The sequence below is a fragment of the Dendrobates tinctorius genome, unplaced genomic scaffold (assembly GCF_039654945.1).
Source record: "Dendrobates tinctorius isolate UK_male_01 unplaced genomic scaffold, ASM3965494v1 ptg000014l, whole genome shotgun sequence".
NCBI classification, from domain to species: Eukaryota; Metazoa; Chordata; class Amphibia; order Anura; family Dendrobatidae; genus Dendrobates; species Dendrobates tinctorius.
The window spans coordinates 4195841-4217746 of NW_027361682.1; the positions used below are offsets into that span (position 1 = coordinate 4195841).

At 43.0% G+C, this 21906-nt stretch overlaps 1 protein-coding gene across 1 annotated transcript in view; it reads left to right on the plus strand.

Moving 5' to 3' along the window:
• Positions 1-21906, plus strand: part of LOC141070505 (uncharacterized) — a 156756-nt gene that overhangs the window by 99786 nt on the left and 35064 nt on the right. Inside the window, exon 21 of the mRNA XM_073559501.1 lies at positions 5614-6306. Within this exon, the coding sequence (XP_073415602.1) occupies positions 5614-6306 (693 nt within the window). The remainder of the gene's footprint in view (positions 1-5613; positions 6307-21906) is intronic.

Here is a 21906-nt window from a genome sequence, read left to right on the forward strand (position 1 = left end):
TGCAGTATGCTCAGTGTGGCGTATATGATAAAATTATATATATACTCCAGCCCCAGTGTCTTATGTGATGTGTATGCTCAACAGGTGTCTTCTATTTGATATATATACTGCAGCCCCAGTGTCTCACATATGATATATATTCAGCAGTCTCGGTGTCTCCTATGTGATGTGTATACAGCAGTCTTAGTGTATTCTATGTGATGTAAATGGCAGTCTGTGTCTTCTTTGTAATGTATACAGCCATTCTATGGATTCATAGCTGGCTTAGTGATCGGACCCAAAGAGTGGTCGTAAATGGCTGCACATCCAGTTGGAAGAATGTCTCAAGTGGGGTACCACAGGGCTCTGTCCTGGGCCCTGTATTGTTCAACATCTTTATCAACGATTTAGATGAAGGAATTGAGGGTAAACTGATTAAATTTGCTGATGACACAAAGTTAGGAGGGATAGCTAATACTAGAGAAGAGAGAGAGTGGATTCAAAAAGATTTAAATAAACTGGAGAAGTGGGCAGTAACTAACAGAATGGTTTTTAACAGGGAGAAATGCAAAGTACTACATCTGGGCAATAAAAATGAAAAAAGCATATATAGAATGGGAGGAATAGGGCTAAGTGACAGCACATGTGAAAAAGACTTGGGTATACTAATAGATCACAGACTGAATATGAGTCAACAGTGTGATGCAGCAGCAAAAAAGGCAAATGCAGTTCTAGGATGTATTAACAGAAGCATACAGTCTAGATCACGTGAAGTCATTATTTCCCTCTACTCCTCTTTGGTCAGACCTCATCTGGAATATTGTGTCCAGTTTTGGGCACCACATTTTAAAAAAGACATCAACAAACTGGAGCAAGTTCAGAAAAGAGCGACCAGAATGGTGACCGGTCTGCAAACCCTGTCTTATGAGGAAAGGTTGCAGGATTTGGGAATGTTTAGTTTGCAAAAGAGAAGACTGAGAGGAGACTTAATTGCTGTCTACAAATATCTAAAGGGCTGTCACATTGTAGAAGGATCAACTTTATTCTCATTTGCACAAGGAAAGACTAGAAGCAATGGGATGAAACTGAATGGGAGGAGACACAGATTAGATATTAGAAAAAACTTTTTGACAGTTAGAGTGATCAATGAGTGGAACAGGCTGCCACGAGAAGTGGTGAGTTCTCCTTCAATGGAAGTCTTCAAACAGAGCCTGGACAGACATCTGACTGGGATGATTTAGCGAATCCTGCTTTGAGCAGGGGGTTGGACCAGATGGCCCAGGAGGTCCCTTCCAACTCTATGATTCTATGATTCTCCCACTTCTTGTGTTTTAGAAATGTAATAAACAGAAGCAGTGATGAATTTCCCACTGTGAGTAGACATGCAATGCAATATACCATACATCTATGTTCGGTACAATTTTCTACTGTATGTCATTTACAAAACCTATCACAAACAGTTGTCTGTGCTGCAGACTAATGCAAACTTGAAAAAGCAGTTGCTTGTAGCAGCCTCATCAATACCACATAATGTCATAGCCTTACCAAGTGGAAGCAACTCCAGCCATCACATTAGGGGTGAGTTAATTAAATGATTGACCAAATACAAAAAGATACATTTCAAGTTGGTAGTTGTGCATGGCCCCCGAAAGATGGCTTAAATATCCAATTGCCAGTAAGGGGTGTGCCTGAGGTTAAAAAGCATAAGCGCATGCAGAAACAGACAGACTTGGTGGGAACTGACAGCACGCAGCAGGGGAAGGTGAGTGCTCCGTCCCTCGAGCACCATAGCAGCGCAGGCCTGCACTCCAGCATCCCTGCTGACGCCCATAGAGACTGTGAATGGAGTTGTACCGGATGCCCGTTGGCCCCCACAAAGCAAGGTGCCAAACGCTCCGGGCCCGTGAGTACTGCGCACGTGCCGCCTAAGAAAGACCGGTTGCGTGACCATGAAGTGAACAGTGATCCCCCGATGCATAATTGTCAGGCCACTCTAGGTTCCGCCATTGCTGTGGCCTGTGCCTTACCCTCCACAGCACCCACTGAACTTTGGATCCCGCAGAAGGCATCAGAGACTCGCCGATGCAGGAAGCACTCAGCACATCGTTGTCTTCAGGACTACACCGGATTAACCCCGCGCTGACAGTTGTTGGCGCCAACACTGGTTTCGTGGACTCTACAGCCTGGAAGACGTCATGTTGGATAAGTCATATTTCAAGAACTGCCACCGTTACCTTTCCCTGCATTTTCCTCAACCACATATCCTTTACTGCCTACTACCTGCATTACCCCTGTTTAACTTTTTATCTCCCTGCGTGGAGTATATATCTGTTAAAGTAAAATATGTTAACCCTTGCTCTGCCAACTGCCCGTCACAGCATCCCGCAACCTGCAACCTGCTCACAAAATGTGAAGTGAAACATAAACCTATGGAGAAAACAAATCCAACAGAGAAGTGAAAAATTGAAACTGCATAACCTGGAGGCCTAACGGCATAATCCAATAGTAATGAAAAAAGAAGAAAATAGCCAGCTCACCATGAATTGTGGTCAGGTGCACGGAACTTTGCCCTGGTCAGATGTGAATCCAATGAAAGAGAAAAAACAACGTTCCAGCTCCATAAAAATTTGAGATTCTTAAATGAAAAAATTCTTCCATTAAAACATCATTGCTCTGGGACAGAATGGATGGCAAAATGATGGCAAAGAGACGTGTTTCGATCACATGCGTGATCTTTGTCCAAGCTGCTTTCTGCTCTATGTGCTTAGTCAATGTATAACACAGGTCTGCAAGGGTAAAATTGTTTGCAAAGTAAGAAGTAATATTTATATACTTCTGATCGCTGAACTCGATAAAAAATTCCATCAAGTGCAGTTTTTCACAAACGCTGACTCCATAGGTTTTTTTTCTTGCACCATACTTTGACCCCTGTGCGTGACCTTTTGGTGTTTGATTTTGGTGTCATAAGAGTGTGGTGGTGTGCTTATGACTATTCCTTTCCGTATTTAGTGGTTGTGGTGGATTAAGTTTCAGTTTCTAACAATGTGAAAATGTCGACAAGGGGTTGTCGTAATTCCCCTGAAAACTTTAGCAGTTGTTTTGTAGTGAAGAAACAACAAAGGAACATTATGGACTTTGTTAGTAAAGTTTGTTATGTGTACTTTGGTGTAAAACTAGGTGATCAGAACAAATCATGGGCTCCACATTTAGTGTGTTCTGTGTGTGTAGAAGAACTATGACAGTGGTCTAAAGGGAAGAAAGAGAACTTTCATTTTGGTGTGCCTATGATCTGGAGGGAACTGCAAAATCATAGTGATGACTGCTACTTTTGAACGTGCAAAGTGGAGGCATTAATCCTTCAAAATCAGAAGGAAATATATTTAATAAATATAGCGGTTCTCCCTGTGCCTCATGGTCCAGAAATACCTGTCCTTTCACCTCAGTAGAAACTTGAAGATATACATGAATATTCAAAACATGAAGAGCAGGATTCTGGGCTGATGGAAAAATTTAACACGGAGTACAATGTGATCAAGTGGAAACTCTTTACAGATTTCATAAAAAAAGTCTAAAAGCACTGCTACTGCACAATAGCAGCAAGTATGCTTCAGTGATTCTAAGACCTGAATGTCAAACTCTGGCCCACAGGTTGATTTATATGTGGCCCGCGATGCCTGCACTTCCTCCTGGCCAGCATGGCACTTTCAACTGTATCTGCATCCAGGATGCTGATACAGTTGAAAGCAATGATGGAAGATGGAGCGTCAGCTGACACTCCCTACCCCATAATTTTCCCTCTGTGTCTGACATTTCAGGAGGCGAAAAAGTAGTGATATCTTCACACCTACTGCGCCGAGCAGTAAATGGCTTCAGAGCACTCATTGCTCAGACCAGAGTGGCGGGCGAACGAGAGGTGATTGTTTGCTTGTTTTTTATTAAATGTGGGGCCCATTCTTTTGTATAGAGCAGTATGTGGGGCCTATTTCACTGTGTGGGGATCACAGTTTGGGCATAGTGCTGTGTTGGGGTCATCATACTGTGCATGTGGAGGAATTCACTGTAGGGGAACTTTTGTTGGCATTAAGCTTTATGGGGCTTCAATAGGAGGAAAACTACTTTGTAAATACTGTAAAATTTTGAGATACGCTCTTCTGTGAGCCCAAAGAATATTAAGGGGTTTATTTTTGGGGAGGAGTCCCCAATTAGAACTTTTGGTATGGGGCTCCGTGATTTCTATGTACACCTCTGCAAGCAAGAATTATCCACTGCTCTGGTCCTGTGATCTGAAGAGCTATTAATTATAATGTACTTTGGGACACAGTTGGTTTCCATTATTAAAAGATTAATTGTTATAATGAGGAAAAACTTCCTCAATTTTTTTAAATAAATATCAAGATTGTCCAGTGAGTCTGTCCAAGGTTTTAATTTTGTCCCTCTGTGTAATTAAGTTTTGTGCTTTCTGTGCACTTGAAGGAAGGGTATGAAAAAGTAGACTTTATTCTCAAGAAACTTAACTGTAAGGTTTAATGATGGTCAATTAAGTATATTGATCTGAAAGTTCTCTTTGTGTATCCTCCTTGCTGCCCAAGAAGCAAAGTACCCATGTTTTTTGTGTGAATGGGACAGCCGAGAAAGGACTGGTCACTGGAGCCAAAAAAGTTGGCCCACAAGACCATTTTTGCAACCTTCGCTCAAGAACATAGTTGCAGAAAGGTTAGTTGATTCCACTAAAGTTCTCGTGCCACCACTTCACATTAAGCTTGGATTGAAGAAGCAGTTTGTGAAAGCTGTACTGAAAGAATAAGAGTCTTTTGAGTATCTGCGTACCAAGTTTCAGGAACTTTCCGAAGTAAAACTGAAGGAAGGCATTTTTGTGGGTCCAGATATTAGGAAAGTCATGCTTTAAGAAATGGGCAATGGGATTCTTTTAAAGAAATCTTGAAAAAAATTCTATTTCACAACAAACATTTAAAATAAAAGTCCATCGTGCAGATCCGTTTCAAAGCCTTGGGTTGTCTGATGAATTTGAAGTTACATTTTTTACATTCCCATTTGGACTACTTTCCTGAAAATCTTCCTGCTCTGTTAGTGAAGAGCAAGGAGAAAGATTTTTTTCAGGATATCAAGGACATGGTACAACGATACCAAGGTAGGTGATGGAATGTGAACATGATGGGTGACTGCTGTTGGATGCTTCCCAGAGCAGATCCACTTGCCTTCTATAAAAGAAAAGGTATCAGAAGAAGCTTTGAAGACAAAAGTAAAAGGTGCAAAAATTTCCAATAAAGTTGCAGAGTGAATGTTTAATACAATTTTATATATAAAATTGTGTACATTTTTGTCTACAATAAACAAGAAAAATCTTTATCTCGTTTTTACATAATTTCACTCGCAATTTGTGCAAAATCCATTCATGATGGTAAAAAATTGAACTGTATATTTTAAATCCGGGCATTACAAAACATACGAATCGGCCATTAGATTTGAAAAAGATTTTAGCGACCCAAATTTTGCATACCTATGTAATTGATTTGTATTACAATTTGCATGAAAATGTAAACATTTTATGATATTGATATGATTTGAAGGCAGTGTTATTGAAAAATATTAAAATTACTTTTATATTCTTGGCAGATAACTGTACCAGGAGTTCAGAGGGAAATCTGTTATTTTCAGGTTCGGCAGATGATTATTGTATTACACCAGATACATATGAAGAACATGGCATTATCTCAGATACACCTCAAGCCCTTCTCAGAAAAAATCTTTCATCTGATAATTTTCAACCTGTCATTTCTTCTGCTTCGTCAGTGACTGATGTGCAAAACAAAAGTCATAGGAGGACAAATGAACTTGAACTAGCTCTTAAAGAGGGGAAACCGTTTTCCTGCTCAGAATGTGGGAAATGTTTTAATGGGAAATCAGATCTTGTTAGGCATCGGAAAATTCACACCGGGGAGAAGTCCTTTTCATGTTTAGAATGTGGCAAATGTTTTACACAGAAATCACAGCTTATTGTACATCAGAGAACTCACACAGAGGAGAAGCCATATTCCTGTTCAGAATGTGGGAAATGTTTTAGTGAGTTATCACATCTCATTGCACATCAGAGAATTCACACAGGGGAGAAGCCATTTTTATGTTCAGAATGTGGAAAATGTTTCATAGAGAAATCACATCTTGTTACACATCAGAGAGTTCACACTGGGGAAAAACCATATTCATGTTCAGAATGTGGGAAATGTTTTAGAACAAGATCATATCTTGTTGTACATCAGAGAATTCACACAGGAGAGAAGCCTTATTTGTGTTCACAGTGTGGGAAATGTTTTAAAACAAAATCAGAACTTGTTGTACATCAGAAAATGCACACAGGAGAGAAGCCGTTTTCATGTTCAGAATGTGGAAAATGTTTTACATTGAAAGCAAATCTTGTTAGACATAAAAAAACACACATATGGAAGTAGTGACTTTTCCTTTTATAATTTTTTTAAATTGCGTAAGAGAAAAAAGTAAGATATAATCACACAAGTACAAAAAATGGAAAACAATTTGGAGCATTGGGTTATTAGAAAAAGTATACAATTACCAATGACTGTTACTGAAAAGCAATTAGTATCCATATAATACACCTATGTATGAAATATATATAATATTTAACATTTACATACACAAGATGCCGCTTTCTCCTATTTGATGGGACATTGGCAATGGAGAGTTGCTGCTAGTCAATATCATGACAGTTGCCAACCAACACCCAACCTGTATGTTAAGTACTTTATTATTACATACATAACATACAGCTCTGGCAAAAATTAAGAGACCACCACATCAAAACCCTGTCATGGGCAGCACAATCTCCAGACCTGAGCCCCATTGAAAACCTCTGGAATGTAATCAAGAGAAGATGGATAGTCACAAGCCATCAAATAAAGAAGAACTGGTTAATTTTTTGCATCACAAGCAATGTGAAAGACTGGTGGCAAGCATGTCAAGACGCATGAAAGCTGGTTTTAAAAATCATGGTGATTCCACAGAATATTGATTTCAGAACTCTTCCTGAGATAAAACATTAGTATTGTTGTTTCTAAATGACTATGAACTTGTTTTCGCTACGTTATTTGAGGTCTGAAAGCATTGTTTTTTTATTTTTTTTTATTTTGACCATTTCTCCTTTCCAGAAAAAAAAAAAATTTATTGCTTGGAAATTCGGAGACATGTTGTCAGAAGTTTATAGACTAAAAGATCAATTTACAATTTACTCAAAAATATACCTATAAAGAGAAAAATCAGACAAACTGAACATTTGGAAGTGATCTCTTAATTTTTGCCAGAGCTGTATATAAAGTGCCCTTAGTCATAGTCTAAACACACAATCATGGGAACATTTAAAACAACATCATGTGTGAATTCAATTTAACTAATTACAGACCAGAATTCAAAATACGGTACAAAAAGACAAATATACTCAGTTGATTCATTGAATTATAGGGGTAACGTTTGCCTAAACAAGAGCACATAACCATGTGACAGAGTCTGGAGACGCCATGGAGAACATTCTGCTGCAACATCGTTCAGCATGCCCGGTTTGTCAATGGGTCAATAATGGTGTGGGGAGACATTTATTTGAAGGGCCGCACAGCCCTCCATGTGCTAGCCAGAGGTACCCTGACTGCCATTAGGTACTGGGATGACATCCTCAGACCCATTGTGAGACCATAGGCACGTGCAGTGAGCCCTGGTTTCCTTCTGATGCATGACAATGCTAGACCTCAGGTGGCTGAAGTGTGTCAGCAGTTCATGCATGATGAAGGCATTAATACTTAGGACTGGCCTGCCCATTCCCCAGAACTGAATCCAATCGAGCACATCTGGGACATCATGTGTCGTTCCATCCGCCTTAGTGCACCACAGAGTGTACACTGAGAATCATTTCCTTTTCTTGAGGCCTTTTCACTGAAGTTGGATCAGCCTGTAATTTGATTTTCCACTTTGATTTTGAGTATCATTCCAAATCCAAACCTACATTGAATATTCATTTTGATTTTACATTGATCATTTTTATGTTTTATTGTTCTCAACGCATTAAACTATGTAATGAATAAAGATTTGCAACTGGAATATTTCATTCAGTCTTATCTAGGATGTGGTATTTTAGTGTTCCCTTTACTTTTTAGAGCAATGTATGTATATATGCTGTATGTGTATACACACTTCTTCTGCGTATCACATCTATTACCTCCACATCTACAGGCATCATACTTACTACCTTCACACCTACAGATATCGCACCTACTATCTCCTCACCAATAAAATCCTTTCTGACTCTAGCAAGGTTTTCCAGAAATTTGATTCACAAATAAATTAGGAGACAAAATTTCTCCTGATTTGCCTCTTTTAGAGACAACTTGACAGCCTTTGTGAACTCTTTCTTTGAAGGTGTCATCTAGGTGTAAAACTGATAAATATTTGGATATAATGTTTTTTATTCTATTACTCATGGTGAATATCTCTTAAAGGGGTTCTGCAACGATAAAGAGTACTTTTAACTAAGCAGAAAACTTGGAAATAAATGGTTTGTAATTTACAGTTATAAAAAATGATGCTTCGTTCAAAAATTCAAAAATAACCTTTCATGTTCTAAAGTTTGCCCCCTGGCGTTATTCCGTCTGTCAGTTTTATCAGTCCTCCCAGTGGCTGATCAGCTGGCTGAGCATGCGCAGTTCCTGTCATCATAAAAAAAAAAAAAAGTTCCCCCACCTCTTCATCCCCAGTGTGCACAATGTATGTAAGACCGGGGTCACAATTGCAACTGCAATGTGAGAGACTCGTGAGTCTTTCGCATCAGTACCAGGCACTGCCGCCGGCACTCAGGACCGGACCACTCAGCTGCATAGAAATACATGCAGCCGCACACTCTGGTCCCAAGTGCCGGCGGCAGTGCCAGGTATTGATGCGAGCGACTAGCGCGAGTTTCTCGCATTGCAGTTGCAAGTGTGACCCCGGCCTAAGACGCTCCCCGCACTCACGTGTCTGACAACGTGCACAGGATGTAGATTGCTGAGAAGCGCTCACACCGGTCTGACATCTGGCGAGATGGTTCTGCTTCACATAGTGCTGTCAAAGCTGTGTGAGTGTGGGAAGAGTCTGTCTGCAATTGCGCTTACGCAGCTCTGACCGCAAATAAGTGAATCAGAACGATCTCACCCAGATGTCAGACCTGTGTGAGTGCTGTTACATTTTTAAGCACAGAGTCAAAGCTTTTCTGCACTATTTAAAAAAGCGTTAAAAACGCAGCTTCAAATCTACCCAAAAATCGCATACAATAAGCAGGAAAACACATAAAAGAAATGCAGCAGACACGCAATAATCAGAGACGATTGTTATTGAGTTGTCTGGTGCGGAAACCTGCAGAAAGAATTCAGCATTTACACTACTTGTGAACTACAATAAATAATACCCCCATCAATTTAAACAATGGAAATGAGTATTTTTGTGATTACTTTCAATTGCCTGTATCGCCCTCAGAAGAAGCAAACAGCAAAATGGCGCCCATTGGAAGTGAGAATGCAGCCAGCCAGTGAGCAGGAGTTTCACCACACATCACAGCCCAACTTCCACCCACTTCTTTCTGCTGTTTAAATCGATGGGGGCATTATTTATTGTAATAGACAACCTAAGTAACGTCCAAAAAGGCAAACTAGTTTTCCCAAGGGAAAGGAGGACACGGAACCACAGGTTGAGGAGAGGGCTCTTACTTAATGAACTGTAGTGTTGTGCTGGGTTGTGGTAAAGACAGGAACTTGGGGACAGAACCAAGTTACCCTGGAAGAAATAGAATGAACGAGTGTGAAGATGTTCCATGTTGTAAAAGAAACATTTGTGAAGTGCACCTGCTATCTATACATATAGCCTACCAAGTTAATGTTAAGTAAAAGACTTTATTGTTGACTGGTGGTCCCCCTCATTGACCTTCTCAACATCTAGTTCTGGCCAACTGAAGTAACTGCCATCATGTGGCCTGCAAGGGTGTAGGGCCCCCGTAGACAAAGTCCACACGCCCAGCCAAGTTCCCCCCTTATATACCATGTCGAGGCGTGAAAGAAGAGTACGCCACTAATGGCTGCCATCCGCGCCATGTTACAGTACCGTCTACTGTAACTAAAGCACTGTACTTGTTTTGAAAAGTAATAATTTGATATGATTTATATGATTTAATTACTATTTAACATGGGGCCTATATATTTCAAAGTGTATATTGCTAGGTTTTATTGTAATGGATGATCATCTCATGTATATTGTCCCTCTTATAAAAGACCATTTTTTCAATGGTTCTGACAATGAGGTGTCACTCAGAGGTCCAGGGACGAACCATTGCATGATCCAAACTGGTAGCAAGTGCTGAAATATAAATGAGATCATTGGTGAATTAGGGGAGGCCAAGCCGAACCTGTTCATGCATGAAATCCATATTTCCCTTGTGAACCTCCTGGGACCCAACAAAGGAACCGTTATTCTAGAGGTTCTATTTGACCATAGTAGTGAATTCGGATGAACTGGGGCTAGCCACAACTTTTCTAACTCTGTCCATTTGCTATATGTCCATAGCAAAGCCCATGAGGGAATCCTTAAATGCGTGGCCCAGTAGTATTTAAGAATGTCAGGAACCGAGAGGCCCCCTTGTGATTTATGGGAGACAAGGACACGCTTGGAGACCCAATGATGCTTATCACTCCAAATGAATCTCATCACTACAGCTTGGAGGGACTTAAGTTCCTTCATGGATACCTTGACTGGTAAGGTCTCAAAAAAGTAGAGTAACTTAGGAAGGAGCGACGTTTTAATAGAAGTAATTCATCCTATTAATGAGAGCGAGAGTGATTTCCACTTATCCAACATTCTTCTCAAACCAGTCAAAAGTAGTGGAAAAATTGGTGTTATGTAGTGGAAAAATTGGTGTTATATAGGTTACCATAGGAAGAAGACAGATTAACTCCCAGATATTTAATAGCCTCAGTCTTCTATCTAAATTTACAGTTTAGTTTTAAATGGTCTAATACCTCAGGTGGGATATTCAATGGCAGGTCTTCTGTTTTTCAAGTGTTCAGTTAATACCTCGAAAATTACCAATACCTTTTTAAATCATCCATGAGATTAGGGAATGTAGTATGTAATTTGGTTAGGGTTAGAAGGACATCATCCACAAATAAGGAAATCTTAAACATTTTGTTTCTAACCTCAATCTCTGAAATGTTAGGATTTTGTCTTATCATAGCTCCAGTGGTTCTATGCATAAGCCATAAAGTAGGGGTGAAAGGGAGCATCCCTGGCGAGTGCCGTTTGATAGCTTGAACAAGGGAGAGCAGTGGAAGTTAATTGAATCCGATGGGGAACTGTAACGTGCCCCTATGGCTGTCAAGAAAGGACTGGAAATGCCAAAGATCTTCAGGATCTCAAACAGAAAGGCCCAATTTAGGCAGTCAAATGCTTTCTACGCATCTAAACTTAATATAATATAAGGGTCTGAAGATTACTACTCTTGGCAACTTCTATCAAATCTTTTGTCCATCTGGTATTATCCTCTATTTGGCAATTAAGGACAAAACCTACTTAGTCCTTATTAATAAGCTGAGGAAGCCAATTGTTAAGCCTATTAGCCAGTATGTGAGTGAAAATTTTGAGATCTGAGTTTAGCGATGCAATTGTACGATAATTTGATCTAAGGGGTCCTTCCCTGGTTTTGGGATGAGAATTAGATAGAAATGTGACAAAATGAATTAAACATTCTGACCATGTGGGGAGAAAGCTCCTCTGCAAACGTCTTGTAGTATGAATATGTCAACCCTTCTGGTCCAGGAGATTTACCTAAAGGAAGATATTTCAAAATATCCACAACCACCTCCTGTGGCACCTGTTGGTTGAGAAAAATTAGGGCCTCCGAGGGGAGAACCGGGAGGTTAAGCTTGATAAAAAAAAATTCAATATGATAGTTAAATCAATCCTATTTAAGGGGAGAGAATCATGTAGATTATACAATTTCCTATAAAAATTACAGAATAGCTTCGACATTTCTGTTGGATTATAATGGATCGTGCCATCAGTCCCTCTCAAGGCGCCTGGGGATGGGAGTTCAGTGTTTTAGCTAAAAGCGTATGGGCTTTATTACCCTTTTCATAATATTTTTGCTTTGTATAGAGAAGGAGTTTTTCGGTTTTACGCATTGAAAGGTCTTTTAGTTTGTTTCTGATCCCCACAAATTTATTCAAAACCTTCGCGGAGTGCAAACCTGCTAATTTATGTTCCTCTTTAATTAAGTGAGAGGTTAATTTATTAAATTCCATTTTAGCATTTTTTAAAATCTGGGACCCTCTTTGATCCAATACCCCCTCATGACAGCCTTGTGAGCTTTCCACAGTACTGAAGGGGAAGACACCGAACCCTCATTCAGTCTGAAGTCAGTGAAATGGTCTAAAAAGGTCTTCCAAATAACTAGGTCCTTCATAAAAAACTCATTCAATCGCCAATGGCAATTACTAGTACACGGTTGAGTGGATTTAAGGTTCAACACAACCGGAGCATGGTCAGACCAAGTAATTTGATCCAACTCCGCTCCCCCCATCATTCTAAGGGTCAGTGTATATGCAAAAAAAGAAGTCAATTCTGGTATGTGTGTGATGAGAGGGAGAGTAAAAGGAGAAGACCCTATCCCTTGGATGCTCTATTCTCCATTGGTCAAATAGGGAATTAGTCCTAATTAGTTTTCTAAATTATCTTGCTATTCTAATTAGATTTTGTGAAGGTGGTTTATTATTGATAGAGAGTCTAACACATACCTCTGAAAAGGGGATATTAAAATCACCACCTACCAATAAGCCTGCTGACAAATGTTTTTGAATAGGAGAAAATACCTTTAGCAAAAATTTTATCTGACTTGTATTAGGAGCATAAAAATTACATAAAATGATAGAGCTGACCCTCAGGGAGGCTTCTAAATTTACAAATCTCCCCACGGGGTCGATATGTTCTTTGGTTACTTGCAAGGGGCATTTTGATTATATTAATATTGTTTTTATTATCACTGAAAGCAGAATAAGATGTAGGGAAACAGTTAAAGGCAAATTTGAAAGTATTTTAAGGTCTTTTCAGGATGGACAGCAAAGGCCTAAGAGTTCTTTTTTGTAATGTAATACAGGATAAGTCCGGAAATAGTTGAATTGCAGCATCCATATATAATATTTCCCCTTGGGATCTAGCCTGAGCCATAATCCTTTCCTTTGTTTCAAAGTCATGAAGGCAACAGATGTTGTCTCTCGGATACGGTAGTGATCCCTTGGGCTGTAGGGCAGGATGTGCTCTATCAAATTTAATGGGCTTTGAAGTTGGATCTCCCAAGATGGAATTAAAGATGTCCTGAAGGATCTTTTTAGTATTTTCCTGGTCAATAGATTCAGGGACCCCTCTCACCTAAATGTTACATCTTTTTCCCCTATTGTCTAAGTCCTCTAGTTGGACATGAAGGTCTCTAATACTTTTCTGGTGCAAGATAGATGTCTAGTGGAGTTCTACCAGATCTGGTGAGATCGTAATCCCCCTCTAATGAATTGATCCCGCCTGATAGAAGCTGTAGAGCTTGACACAGGCAAGCAATTTCAAATCTGCATGTGTCTTTATCCTCTGTTATTAAAGCTTTAAAGTCTGCTTTTGAGGGGATAAGTGAAAAGAACCTCATCCTTTGTGGGGGAAGGTGCTCCTCTGACTGGTCTCCCTCCTCATCAGAGGCTCCTTCCATATATTCACTTCCTTCTTCTTCACATGTGATGTTTGTAGTTAACTTAGGGGGACCCTTCTGAGAAGCCCATACCCCTTTTATCCCTTTGATATTGTTACTCCCTTCCCTGTTAGTAAACTTTCAGGCAACCCCTCAGGTTCAGCAACATGAGACTGTCCCAGTGAGGGAGAAAGGTGATCTCCCCTGTCTGCCTGCAGTGATCCATCATCCTGTGCAACAGGATGACCAGGGGCGTTAATGACTGCAGGACCCCTTCTTTTCAGTTCCGCCCCGAGTCCTCTCCTATTATTAGATTCCTCCTACCCCTTGTAGATCCAGCACGTGCCGGGACCAGTCGCTGCTCTCCCACCTCCAGTACTCCATGTGTCGCATCCTCCTCGCACTCCTCAGTCGCCTCCTAGATCCGGCAAGATGGCGTCCAGACCGCAGCTCCACTCTGCTCCCGCTGGAAAAAGACATCCAGAGCAGTCGCCGGGCCAGCAGACACCGCTTCTGAGAGCGCAGGGGCTCCCCGCTTCTTGGGACCCATCGCTGGGTAAGGTTGATCGCCAGTGCAGGGCTCTACAATCGATTAGTTATGCCTGGCAGGAGCTCTGCAGCCACGCGTTTTCTCAGTCCAGCATCCGGACACACACCCCTGTTGTTTTTTTTAATGTTTGTCATTGTGGACAAGGTTTGGGTCTTCCAGATGTTTTTGATTGATTCACAAATTATGACTTTTTAAAAAATTTCGAAGAGGATTTGTACTGTTTTTATGATACCCGATGAAGGTTATGCACTGTATCCGAAACGCGTTGTATCTCCTCTTTTTTAACCTATCAAATAAAAAAATGTGCTATATCATCTTTGGATGTGAGTCCTGGGAAGCGCTGCCATTCATGGGCTGGATGGGCCTTTCTTGATTTACTCATCGTGTGTGAGCCTGAATCTGGCTCTTTCACTTGGATCCACCCGAGGCAAGCTGCATGCCCTGTCTATTGAAAAGTATCCCAGAAGGAAGGATCTTTGAGGATACACAATCTAAAGCCATATTAGTCTTCTATCAGGTGAGTGCATAAAATTGGGCACCCTTTAAAGACTACAATATTGTGTTTACGCACTTAGGGCGCCGCGATTTGTCTGGTCTTCTCTCCCAAACGGGTTTTTTTGCATTTTTTAAAAATGTGCAAACTTTATACTCCAGTGACCCCTGCAATTTTATTTACATCAAAATTTTCATGACTTTTTGTTAATATTTTAAGTGGTGCATGAGACCTTCTGAACCAGAGTCACAAAAAATGTAAAATACAAAAACAATGATTGCACAAAATTTAAAATGGTGCAAGTGGTTCAAGAAGAATTTGGCTAAAAAAAAACCATCAACAAATACGATAAAACAAATAAAATGAAAATAATGAATAAGGGCCCTTGTGGCCAAAGCTGTATTCACAATTGTGCTCTAATAAACAATTTGTGTAGAGAGCAGAAAAAAATCCCACTGAGACGAATCCAGAAATGAAGATGGGATCTTCAGACCCAGAAAAGGATCTGGACTATAAAACAGGAAAGATGCGTAACATGTTGTAAGGAGAATACTCAATGCCAGACAAGATAAAGCTTATGTTACACCTTGTATAACCACATAAAATATAAAGACACATGGCTCTGCTACATACACATTGTACACACACCGATCTGCTACATATGTAAGCAGATTGCGGAATGCAGTGACAGACAGAAGGTAGACAGAAGGCAGAGCAAGAGTTAATAACTTTAACGGGAATACTCCACGCAGGGAGGTAAACAGTTAAATGAGGGAATAAATGGTTCAGTTTGCAAAGGATATGCAGAGTTCAGGAACAATGAATGAGGTAACGGCAGTTCTTGTGAAACACTTAACGTGTCAGAAGTTCCTCAGATTGTGACTCCTGCTGGGAAGTCAATAGCGCCAACAACAGCTGGCGCAGTGCTTATCCAGGAAGGTTCTGTAGGCAACAAGGATCTGTCTTCTGGCAGTAGGGGTCGGTCTGCGGTACCTTCCGCTGAGCCCTTAGTCCATAAGTTGACGCGGCCGAGTCAATTAAGGCCGCAGCGCTGTCCAGGTCCAACGTAGACCAGCAAGTATCAACTGGCAAACAGGGTGCAAGTGTCTGTCTTGTACCTGGTTTCACTTATGTGGCACGTACGCTGTACTCACAGAAATTGAAAATACAGCACTCTGCAGCTCTCTCTCAAGTCCCCGCATTTGGCGACGGGGGTTAACGGATGCAGGCCTGCGCAGCCCCGGTGCTCTGGGGGCGGAGCACTCCTCTCAACCTGCTGCACGCCCCCTGCCCGCACCAAAACTGTCCAAGCCACCGGGTCTGTCTGCTGAAGTCCGTCGCAGCGCCGCGGTTCGGGTGTGGAGCACGCTGTCTGCCCTGCTGCTCGCACGATGATGGCGGGGCCTCTCTGCAGCTTTGCGCGCTTTCTACCTCTGCTTCCGGCCAGGTTCTCTGACTAAACACGCCCCCTCTTCCTGGGTCACGGGGCCTTTCCGGTCCCCTATTCCTTCAACTCAGGAAACAGGGAAGGCAGCCTCAACAGTTCCAGTGCCTGCAAGCAGGTACTTGCAGCCCGGTCTTCTCACTTACACTCCCCCTCTCCTTTAGATCGCCATTCCACGGGCGAGAGTTCCTTCATTAGACATTCACACTCCTCCATTTCTCACACCATACACTGCCAAATAAATTGTTCTTGGTCATAACGAGTGGAAGGTATTCCAGCCATCTTCTTCTCAGCATGGCATAGTTCAGGTTGGGTGATAGAGAATGGGAGTACGTCCGGGCTCACTGAAGCAGCTATCTCTGGTGTTTCAGACCTACCCTTGGGCTGGTGGGTGGCAAACTATCCATTTCACAGAACGAGGCAAGTGGTTCTTCCTCATCACACTCAGGAACTGTGGGAGTGAGCATTTCAGGGACACTTGGCACTTTGTCCCCTCCTTCAAGTTGAATTTCATAGATGAGACCATTGGATCCAATTTGGCATTTTACTCGATTCACCTTCACGCTCCTGAGGAACACCGACATCTCACTGTAGGCAGATGACGCCTTCTCTATCACTTCTCGGCGTCCAACGTCATGCCTCTGCCTTGCTCTGGGTGAGGCTCCCCTCCGCTCACTGTATCGTTTCTTCCTGATGCAGCGTTCTCTCCAGTATGACCTTCGGAGGGGTGAGTGAATCTTTGCCATTGGCTGTCTCGTGTAGGGCAACTCCTGGACAAGTGTTCCATTTTTCCACAAGTCCACCACTCACTTCTGCGCCTGTCTGGTGGGCGCTTCGGTCTCGATCGCCGTCCTCCACGAGAGGCACACCCCCTCTGCAATCGCTCTTCACTATAAGATATGGAATTAGATTCTGGGGCTGCTGCTGGAGTTTCTGTTACGCTCCGTATCTCTAATTTCTCTTAACTCTTGCCATGAGTTACCCCAAGTCTGAGATCGGACTCCATGGTAGCAAGTAAGGGCTTCCATTAGGCTCCTTATTTTCTGCATTCCCTGCAATAATTCGCGAGACCACTCTGGCTCTTCGTTGTTCGAGTAGGTACTTCTCGGTTCCAAACCATCCCTGCCAAGGCTGCAGTCCCTTGCTCCTGCTCCCTTATGTGCGCTTCTGCCCCAATTTCTGCAAAAGTCATACGCGGCTTAGCACGCAGGCACTCCCGCAAAACTTGCTTAAGCAGCGCATATCTAAAGCCTGCCACTAGCTGGTTCCTCAGAATTATATCAGGAGGCCCTATGCCTTCATCATCCCGCTTAGCAATTGCAGCGTGGATCTCCTGTAGCGCGATCATGTATCGGGTCACTGACTCCCGCCCCCTTTGGACATTGCTAAACAAGCGCATGCGCCATTCTCCAAAGTCTGTGGGGTCCCCGTGCATCTCTAGGATTTGCAACACCTTGGTAAAGGTGTCTCGCTCATGCTGGCACCGGAACATGATGGAGCACCTCGCCTCTCCATCCAGGGCCATTATGGCAATTTCCGCCTGCATCACGTGGGTCATGGGGTGCATTCTCAATATATCCTTGACCCACTCAGTCCAGTCCCATAGCAAAGTGTTGCTCCTTGTGAACTTTGGGGGGTTGCTCAACATTGCCCCCAAAGGCATACTGGCCCTTGGGGCACCCACAGCCACTTGGTCTGTTACTTCCATGCCTGTGGACTGCATCCTGCTGACTACACTGTGTTTCAAATTATTATGCAAATAATATTTCCTCATATTTTCTCTAAATTACCTATATGAATTGCAGTCATTGTTATTTTCCAGTCATCTACTATTCTAGTATAATTGCAATGTTTTTGAACAAACTGCCTATGAAAACAGTATATTTTTAAAAATAATAAACACTCAAAATGCATGTTCCAAATTATTATGCACAGCAGAGTTTTCAACCTTTTTATTTTTATTTTGAACAAAAAAATGGTCAATTGTGAAATTCTAAGCATTATCAGCTTATTACAAAATGAAATCAAACCGTTTTCAAGTCAAAACTTTATTCTAGGTGATGTTACATTTGCACATAGGACCCCTTGTTCGAAAGAAGCTTCTGAACTCTCTCGTCCATTGAATTTGTCAGTTTTTGGATGGTTTGTGCTTCAATTGTTTTGCATGTGGACAGAATACCCTCCCAGAGCTGTTGCTTAGATGTGAACTGCCTCCCGCCATCATAGACACTCCTTTTGATGATGCTCCAGAGGTTCTCAATGGGGTTGAGGTCAGGGGAAGATGGTGGCCAAACCATAAGTTTGTCCTCTTTTATGCCCATAGCAGCCAGAGATGCAGATGTGTTATTTGCAGCATGAGACGGTGCATTATCATGCATGAAAATGATCTTGTTGCGGAAAGCACGGTTCTTCCTCTTGAACTATGGCAGGAAGTGCTGTTTTAGAAACTCCACATAGATTATGGAGTTCATCTTTACCCCTTCAGGGATCCTAAAGGGGCCGACAATCTCTCTCCCCATGATTCCAGCCCAAAACATTACTCCACCTCCTCCTTGTTGGCGCCTTAGCCATGTTTTCATGGGGTGTCCATCAACCAGCCATCCTCCACTCCATCTATCTGGACCATCGAGCGTTGCACGGCACTCATCGGTGAACAAAACAGTTTGGAAGTCAGTCTTCATGTATCGTTTGGCCCACTGGAGCCATTTCTGCTTGTGTGCAGTGGATAGAGGTGGTCGACAGGATGGCTTACGCACAGCTGCAAACCTCTGAAGGACCCTGCATCTTGTTGTTCGGGGGACGTTGGAGGCACCAGCAGCTTCAAAAACTTGTCTGCTGCTATGACAAGGCATTTTTGCAGCTGCTGTTTTAACCTGACGCAATTGCCTGTTGGAAAGAGTCCTCAATTTTTCCTTATCAGCACGCACACGTGTGTGCTGGGAATCAGCTACATACTTCTTGATTGTGCGATGATCACGATGAAGTGTCTTGGCAATGTTGATTGTAGTCATGCCTTGACCTAAATACTCCACAATTTGTTAATTCTCAGCAGCTGACACATCCTTTTTCTTTCCCATTTTGGCAAAAAATGTAGGCTGCTTAATAATGTGGAACAGCCTTCTTAAGTAGTCTTGCCTTTATTTGGACACACCTGCCAAACTAATTTGCACAGGTATCTGCAATTGCTTTCAGTGATATAAAGAGCCCTGACACACATCACCATCAATGAGTTTAAATGACAAACAACAAAATTCTAACCTTATCACTCCTAAACTCTTTCTGCATAATAATTTGGAACACAGTGTACACCAAGTGTAAGCAGGTTGTGGGATGCAGTGACAGACAGAAGACAGAGCAAGAGTTAATAACTTTACTTTAACAGGGGAATACTCCATGCAGGGAGGTAAACAGATAAATGAGGAAATAAACGGATCAATTTGCAAAGGATATGTAGAGTTCAGTAACAATGAATCCGGTAACGGCAGTTCTTGTGAAACACTTAACGTGTCAGAAGTTCCTCAGACTGTAACTCCTGCTGGGAAGTCAATAGCTCCAACAATGGCTGGTGCGGTGCTTATCCAGGAAGGTCCTGTAGGTAACAAGGATCTGTCTTCTGGCGGCAGCAGTCGGTCTCCGGTACCTTCCGCTGAGCCCTTAATACATAAGTTGATGCAGTCGAGTCAATTAAGGCCGCAGCGTTGTCCGGGTCCAACGTAGACCGGCAAGTATCAACTGGCAAATCAGGGTGCAAGTGTCTGTCCCGTACCCGGTTTCCCTTATGTGGCGCATGCGCTGTACTCACGGGCACGGAACGTACAGCACCTTGCTCTCTGGCAGTCACCGGGCACCCTTCACCTCTCTCTCAAGTCCCCGCGGTTGGCAGTGGGGGTTAATGGACACAGGACTTTGCAGCATCGGTGCTCTGGGGACGGAACACTCCTCTCAGCCTGCTGCCTGCCCGCGCCAAAACTGTCTCTAGGCCACTGGGTGTCTGTTGTAGTCCGTCGCAACGCTGGTGGTTCAGGAGCGGAGCGCACTGCCTGCCCTGCTTCTCACACGCTGACGGCGGGAGCCTCTCTGCAGCTTTGCGCGCTTTCTACCTCAGCTTCTGGCCGGGTTCTCTGACTAAACACGCCCCCTCTTCCTGGGTCATGGGGTCTGTCCGGTCGCCTATTCCTTCCCCCAGGTAACAGGGAAGGCAGCCTCAACAGTTCCGTTCCCGGCAAGCAGGTATTCGCAGCCCAGTCTTCTCTCTTACACATACACACACGGCTCCGTTACATAAACATCGTACGCACTCGGCTCCGCTACATACACCTCGTACACACACGGTTCCACTACATACATGTTGCACACACATGGCTCCGCTACATACACGGCTCCGTGTCGCACATCGTACATACATATAGCTTCTCTACATATACATCATACACACACGGTTCTGCTTCGTACACACACGGCTCCGCTCCATACACCTCGTACACACACTGCTCTGCTACATCCACACTGTAAACCCCTCCTGACCCCACACATAAACTTCCCCTCATCCAGCACCATGACAACCAGTCCTGCATACACTGAGGCCCCTGATCATGTGACCCCCTGACTCCTCCCCTCCTGTGACCTCATCCCAGGTCCTGTGCACACAGAACAGCCATATATGTGGTGTGCGGCTCTGCAGGTGGAGGTAGGTTCTGGAGATTCCCCATTACTGGGCACAGGGGACATTAACCCCCTCAGTGCTGAGCCTGGGATAAATCTCTGTATGTGACTATAATGGGACTGTGTGTTATACCGGGGGCAGGACGGGGCCATGACTGGATGTAGTGATCATGTGGAGCCGGTAACAGCTCCGGAGATTTCTTACATGGGATCTTTATGATGTTACATCGTCATCTTCTCCCCATTCAGGTCCCTACAATATCGGATCCTCTCAGTGGAGATCTTCTGTATACGAGAATTCTGAGTAACCCTACAAGGATGGAGAGGGACAGGGACAAGATGGCGGAGAGGATATTACACCTCACCCTAGAGATCCTCTTCCGGCTTACTGGAGAGGTGAGAGATTCTGATGACGTCACATTACATCATTCTTATCTATGGGAATAACAGACAGAACTGGAGAGGTGAGGACTCTGGAAATGTCTGTAGTGAGATTTATTAATGTGTCTCTCCATAACCAGGATTACACAGTAGTGAAGAAGACCTCTAGTGAGCGCTGTCAGGACCCTGTGTCTGAGGGATGGGGAAGACCCCTGAGCCCAATCACGGGGCCTCCACCTCACCCCCTGATACATGAGGACATCAATGACCAGAAGATCCTAGAACTCACCTACAAGATGATTGAGCTGCTGACTGGAGAGGTGACACTGCTGGGAATGCTGGGACATTATACCGTAACGCTATGGAGGGATCGGGGGATGACGGTATCATTGTATGTGTCAGGTTCCTATAAGGTGTCAGGATGTCACCGTCTATTTCTCCATGGAGGAGTGGGAGTATATAGAAGGACACAAAGATCTGTACAAGGACGTCATGATGGAGGTTCCCCAGCCCCTCACATCACAAGGTAATAGACAGGACTAAATACACATGGCCTATAATTATCTGTAGGTAAAGATGGAATTCAGTCCCTGTATGTGTTTTTCAGTTCTATCCAGTAAGAGGACAAC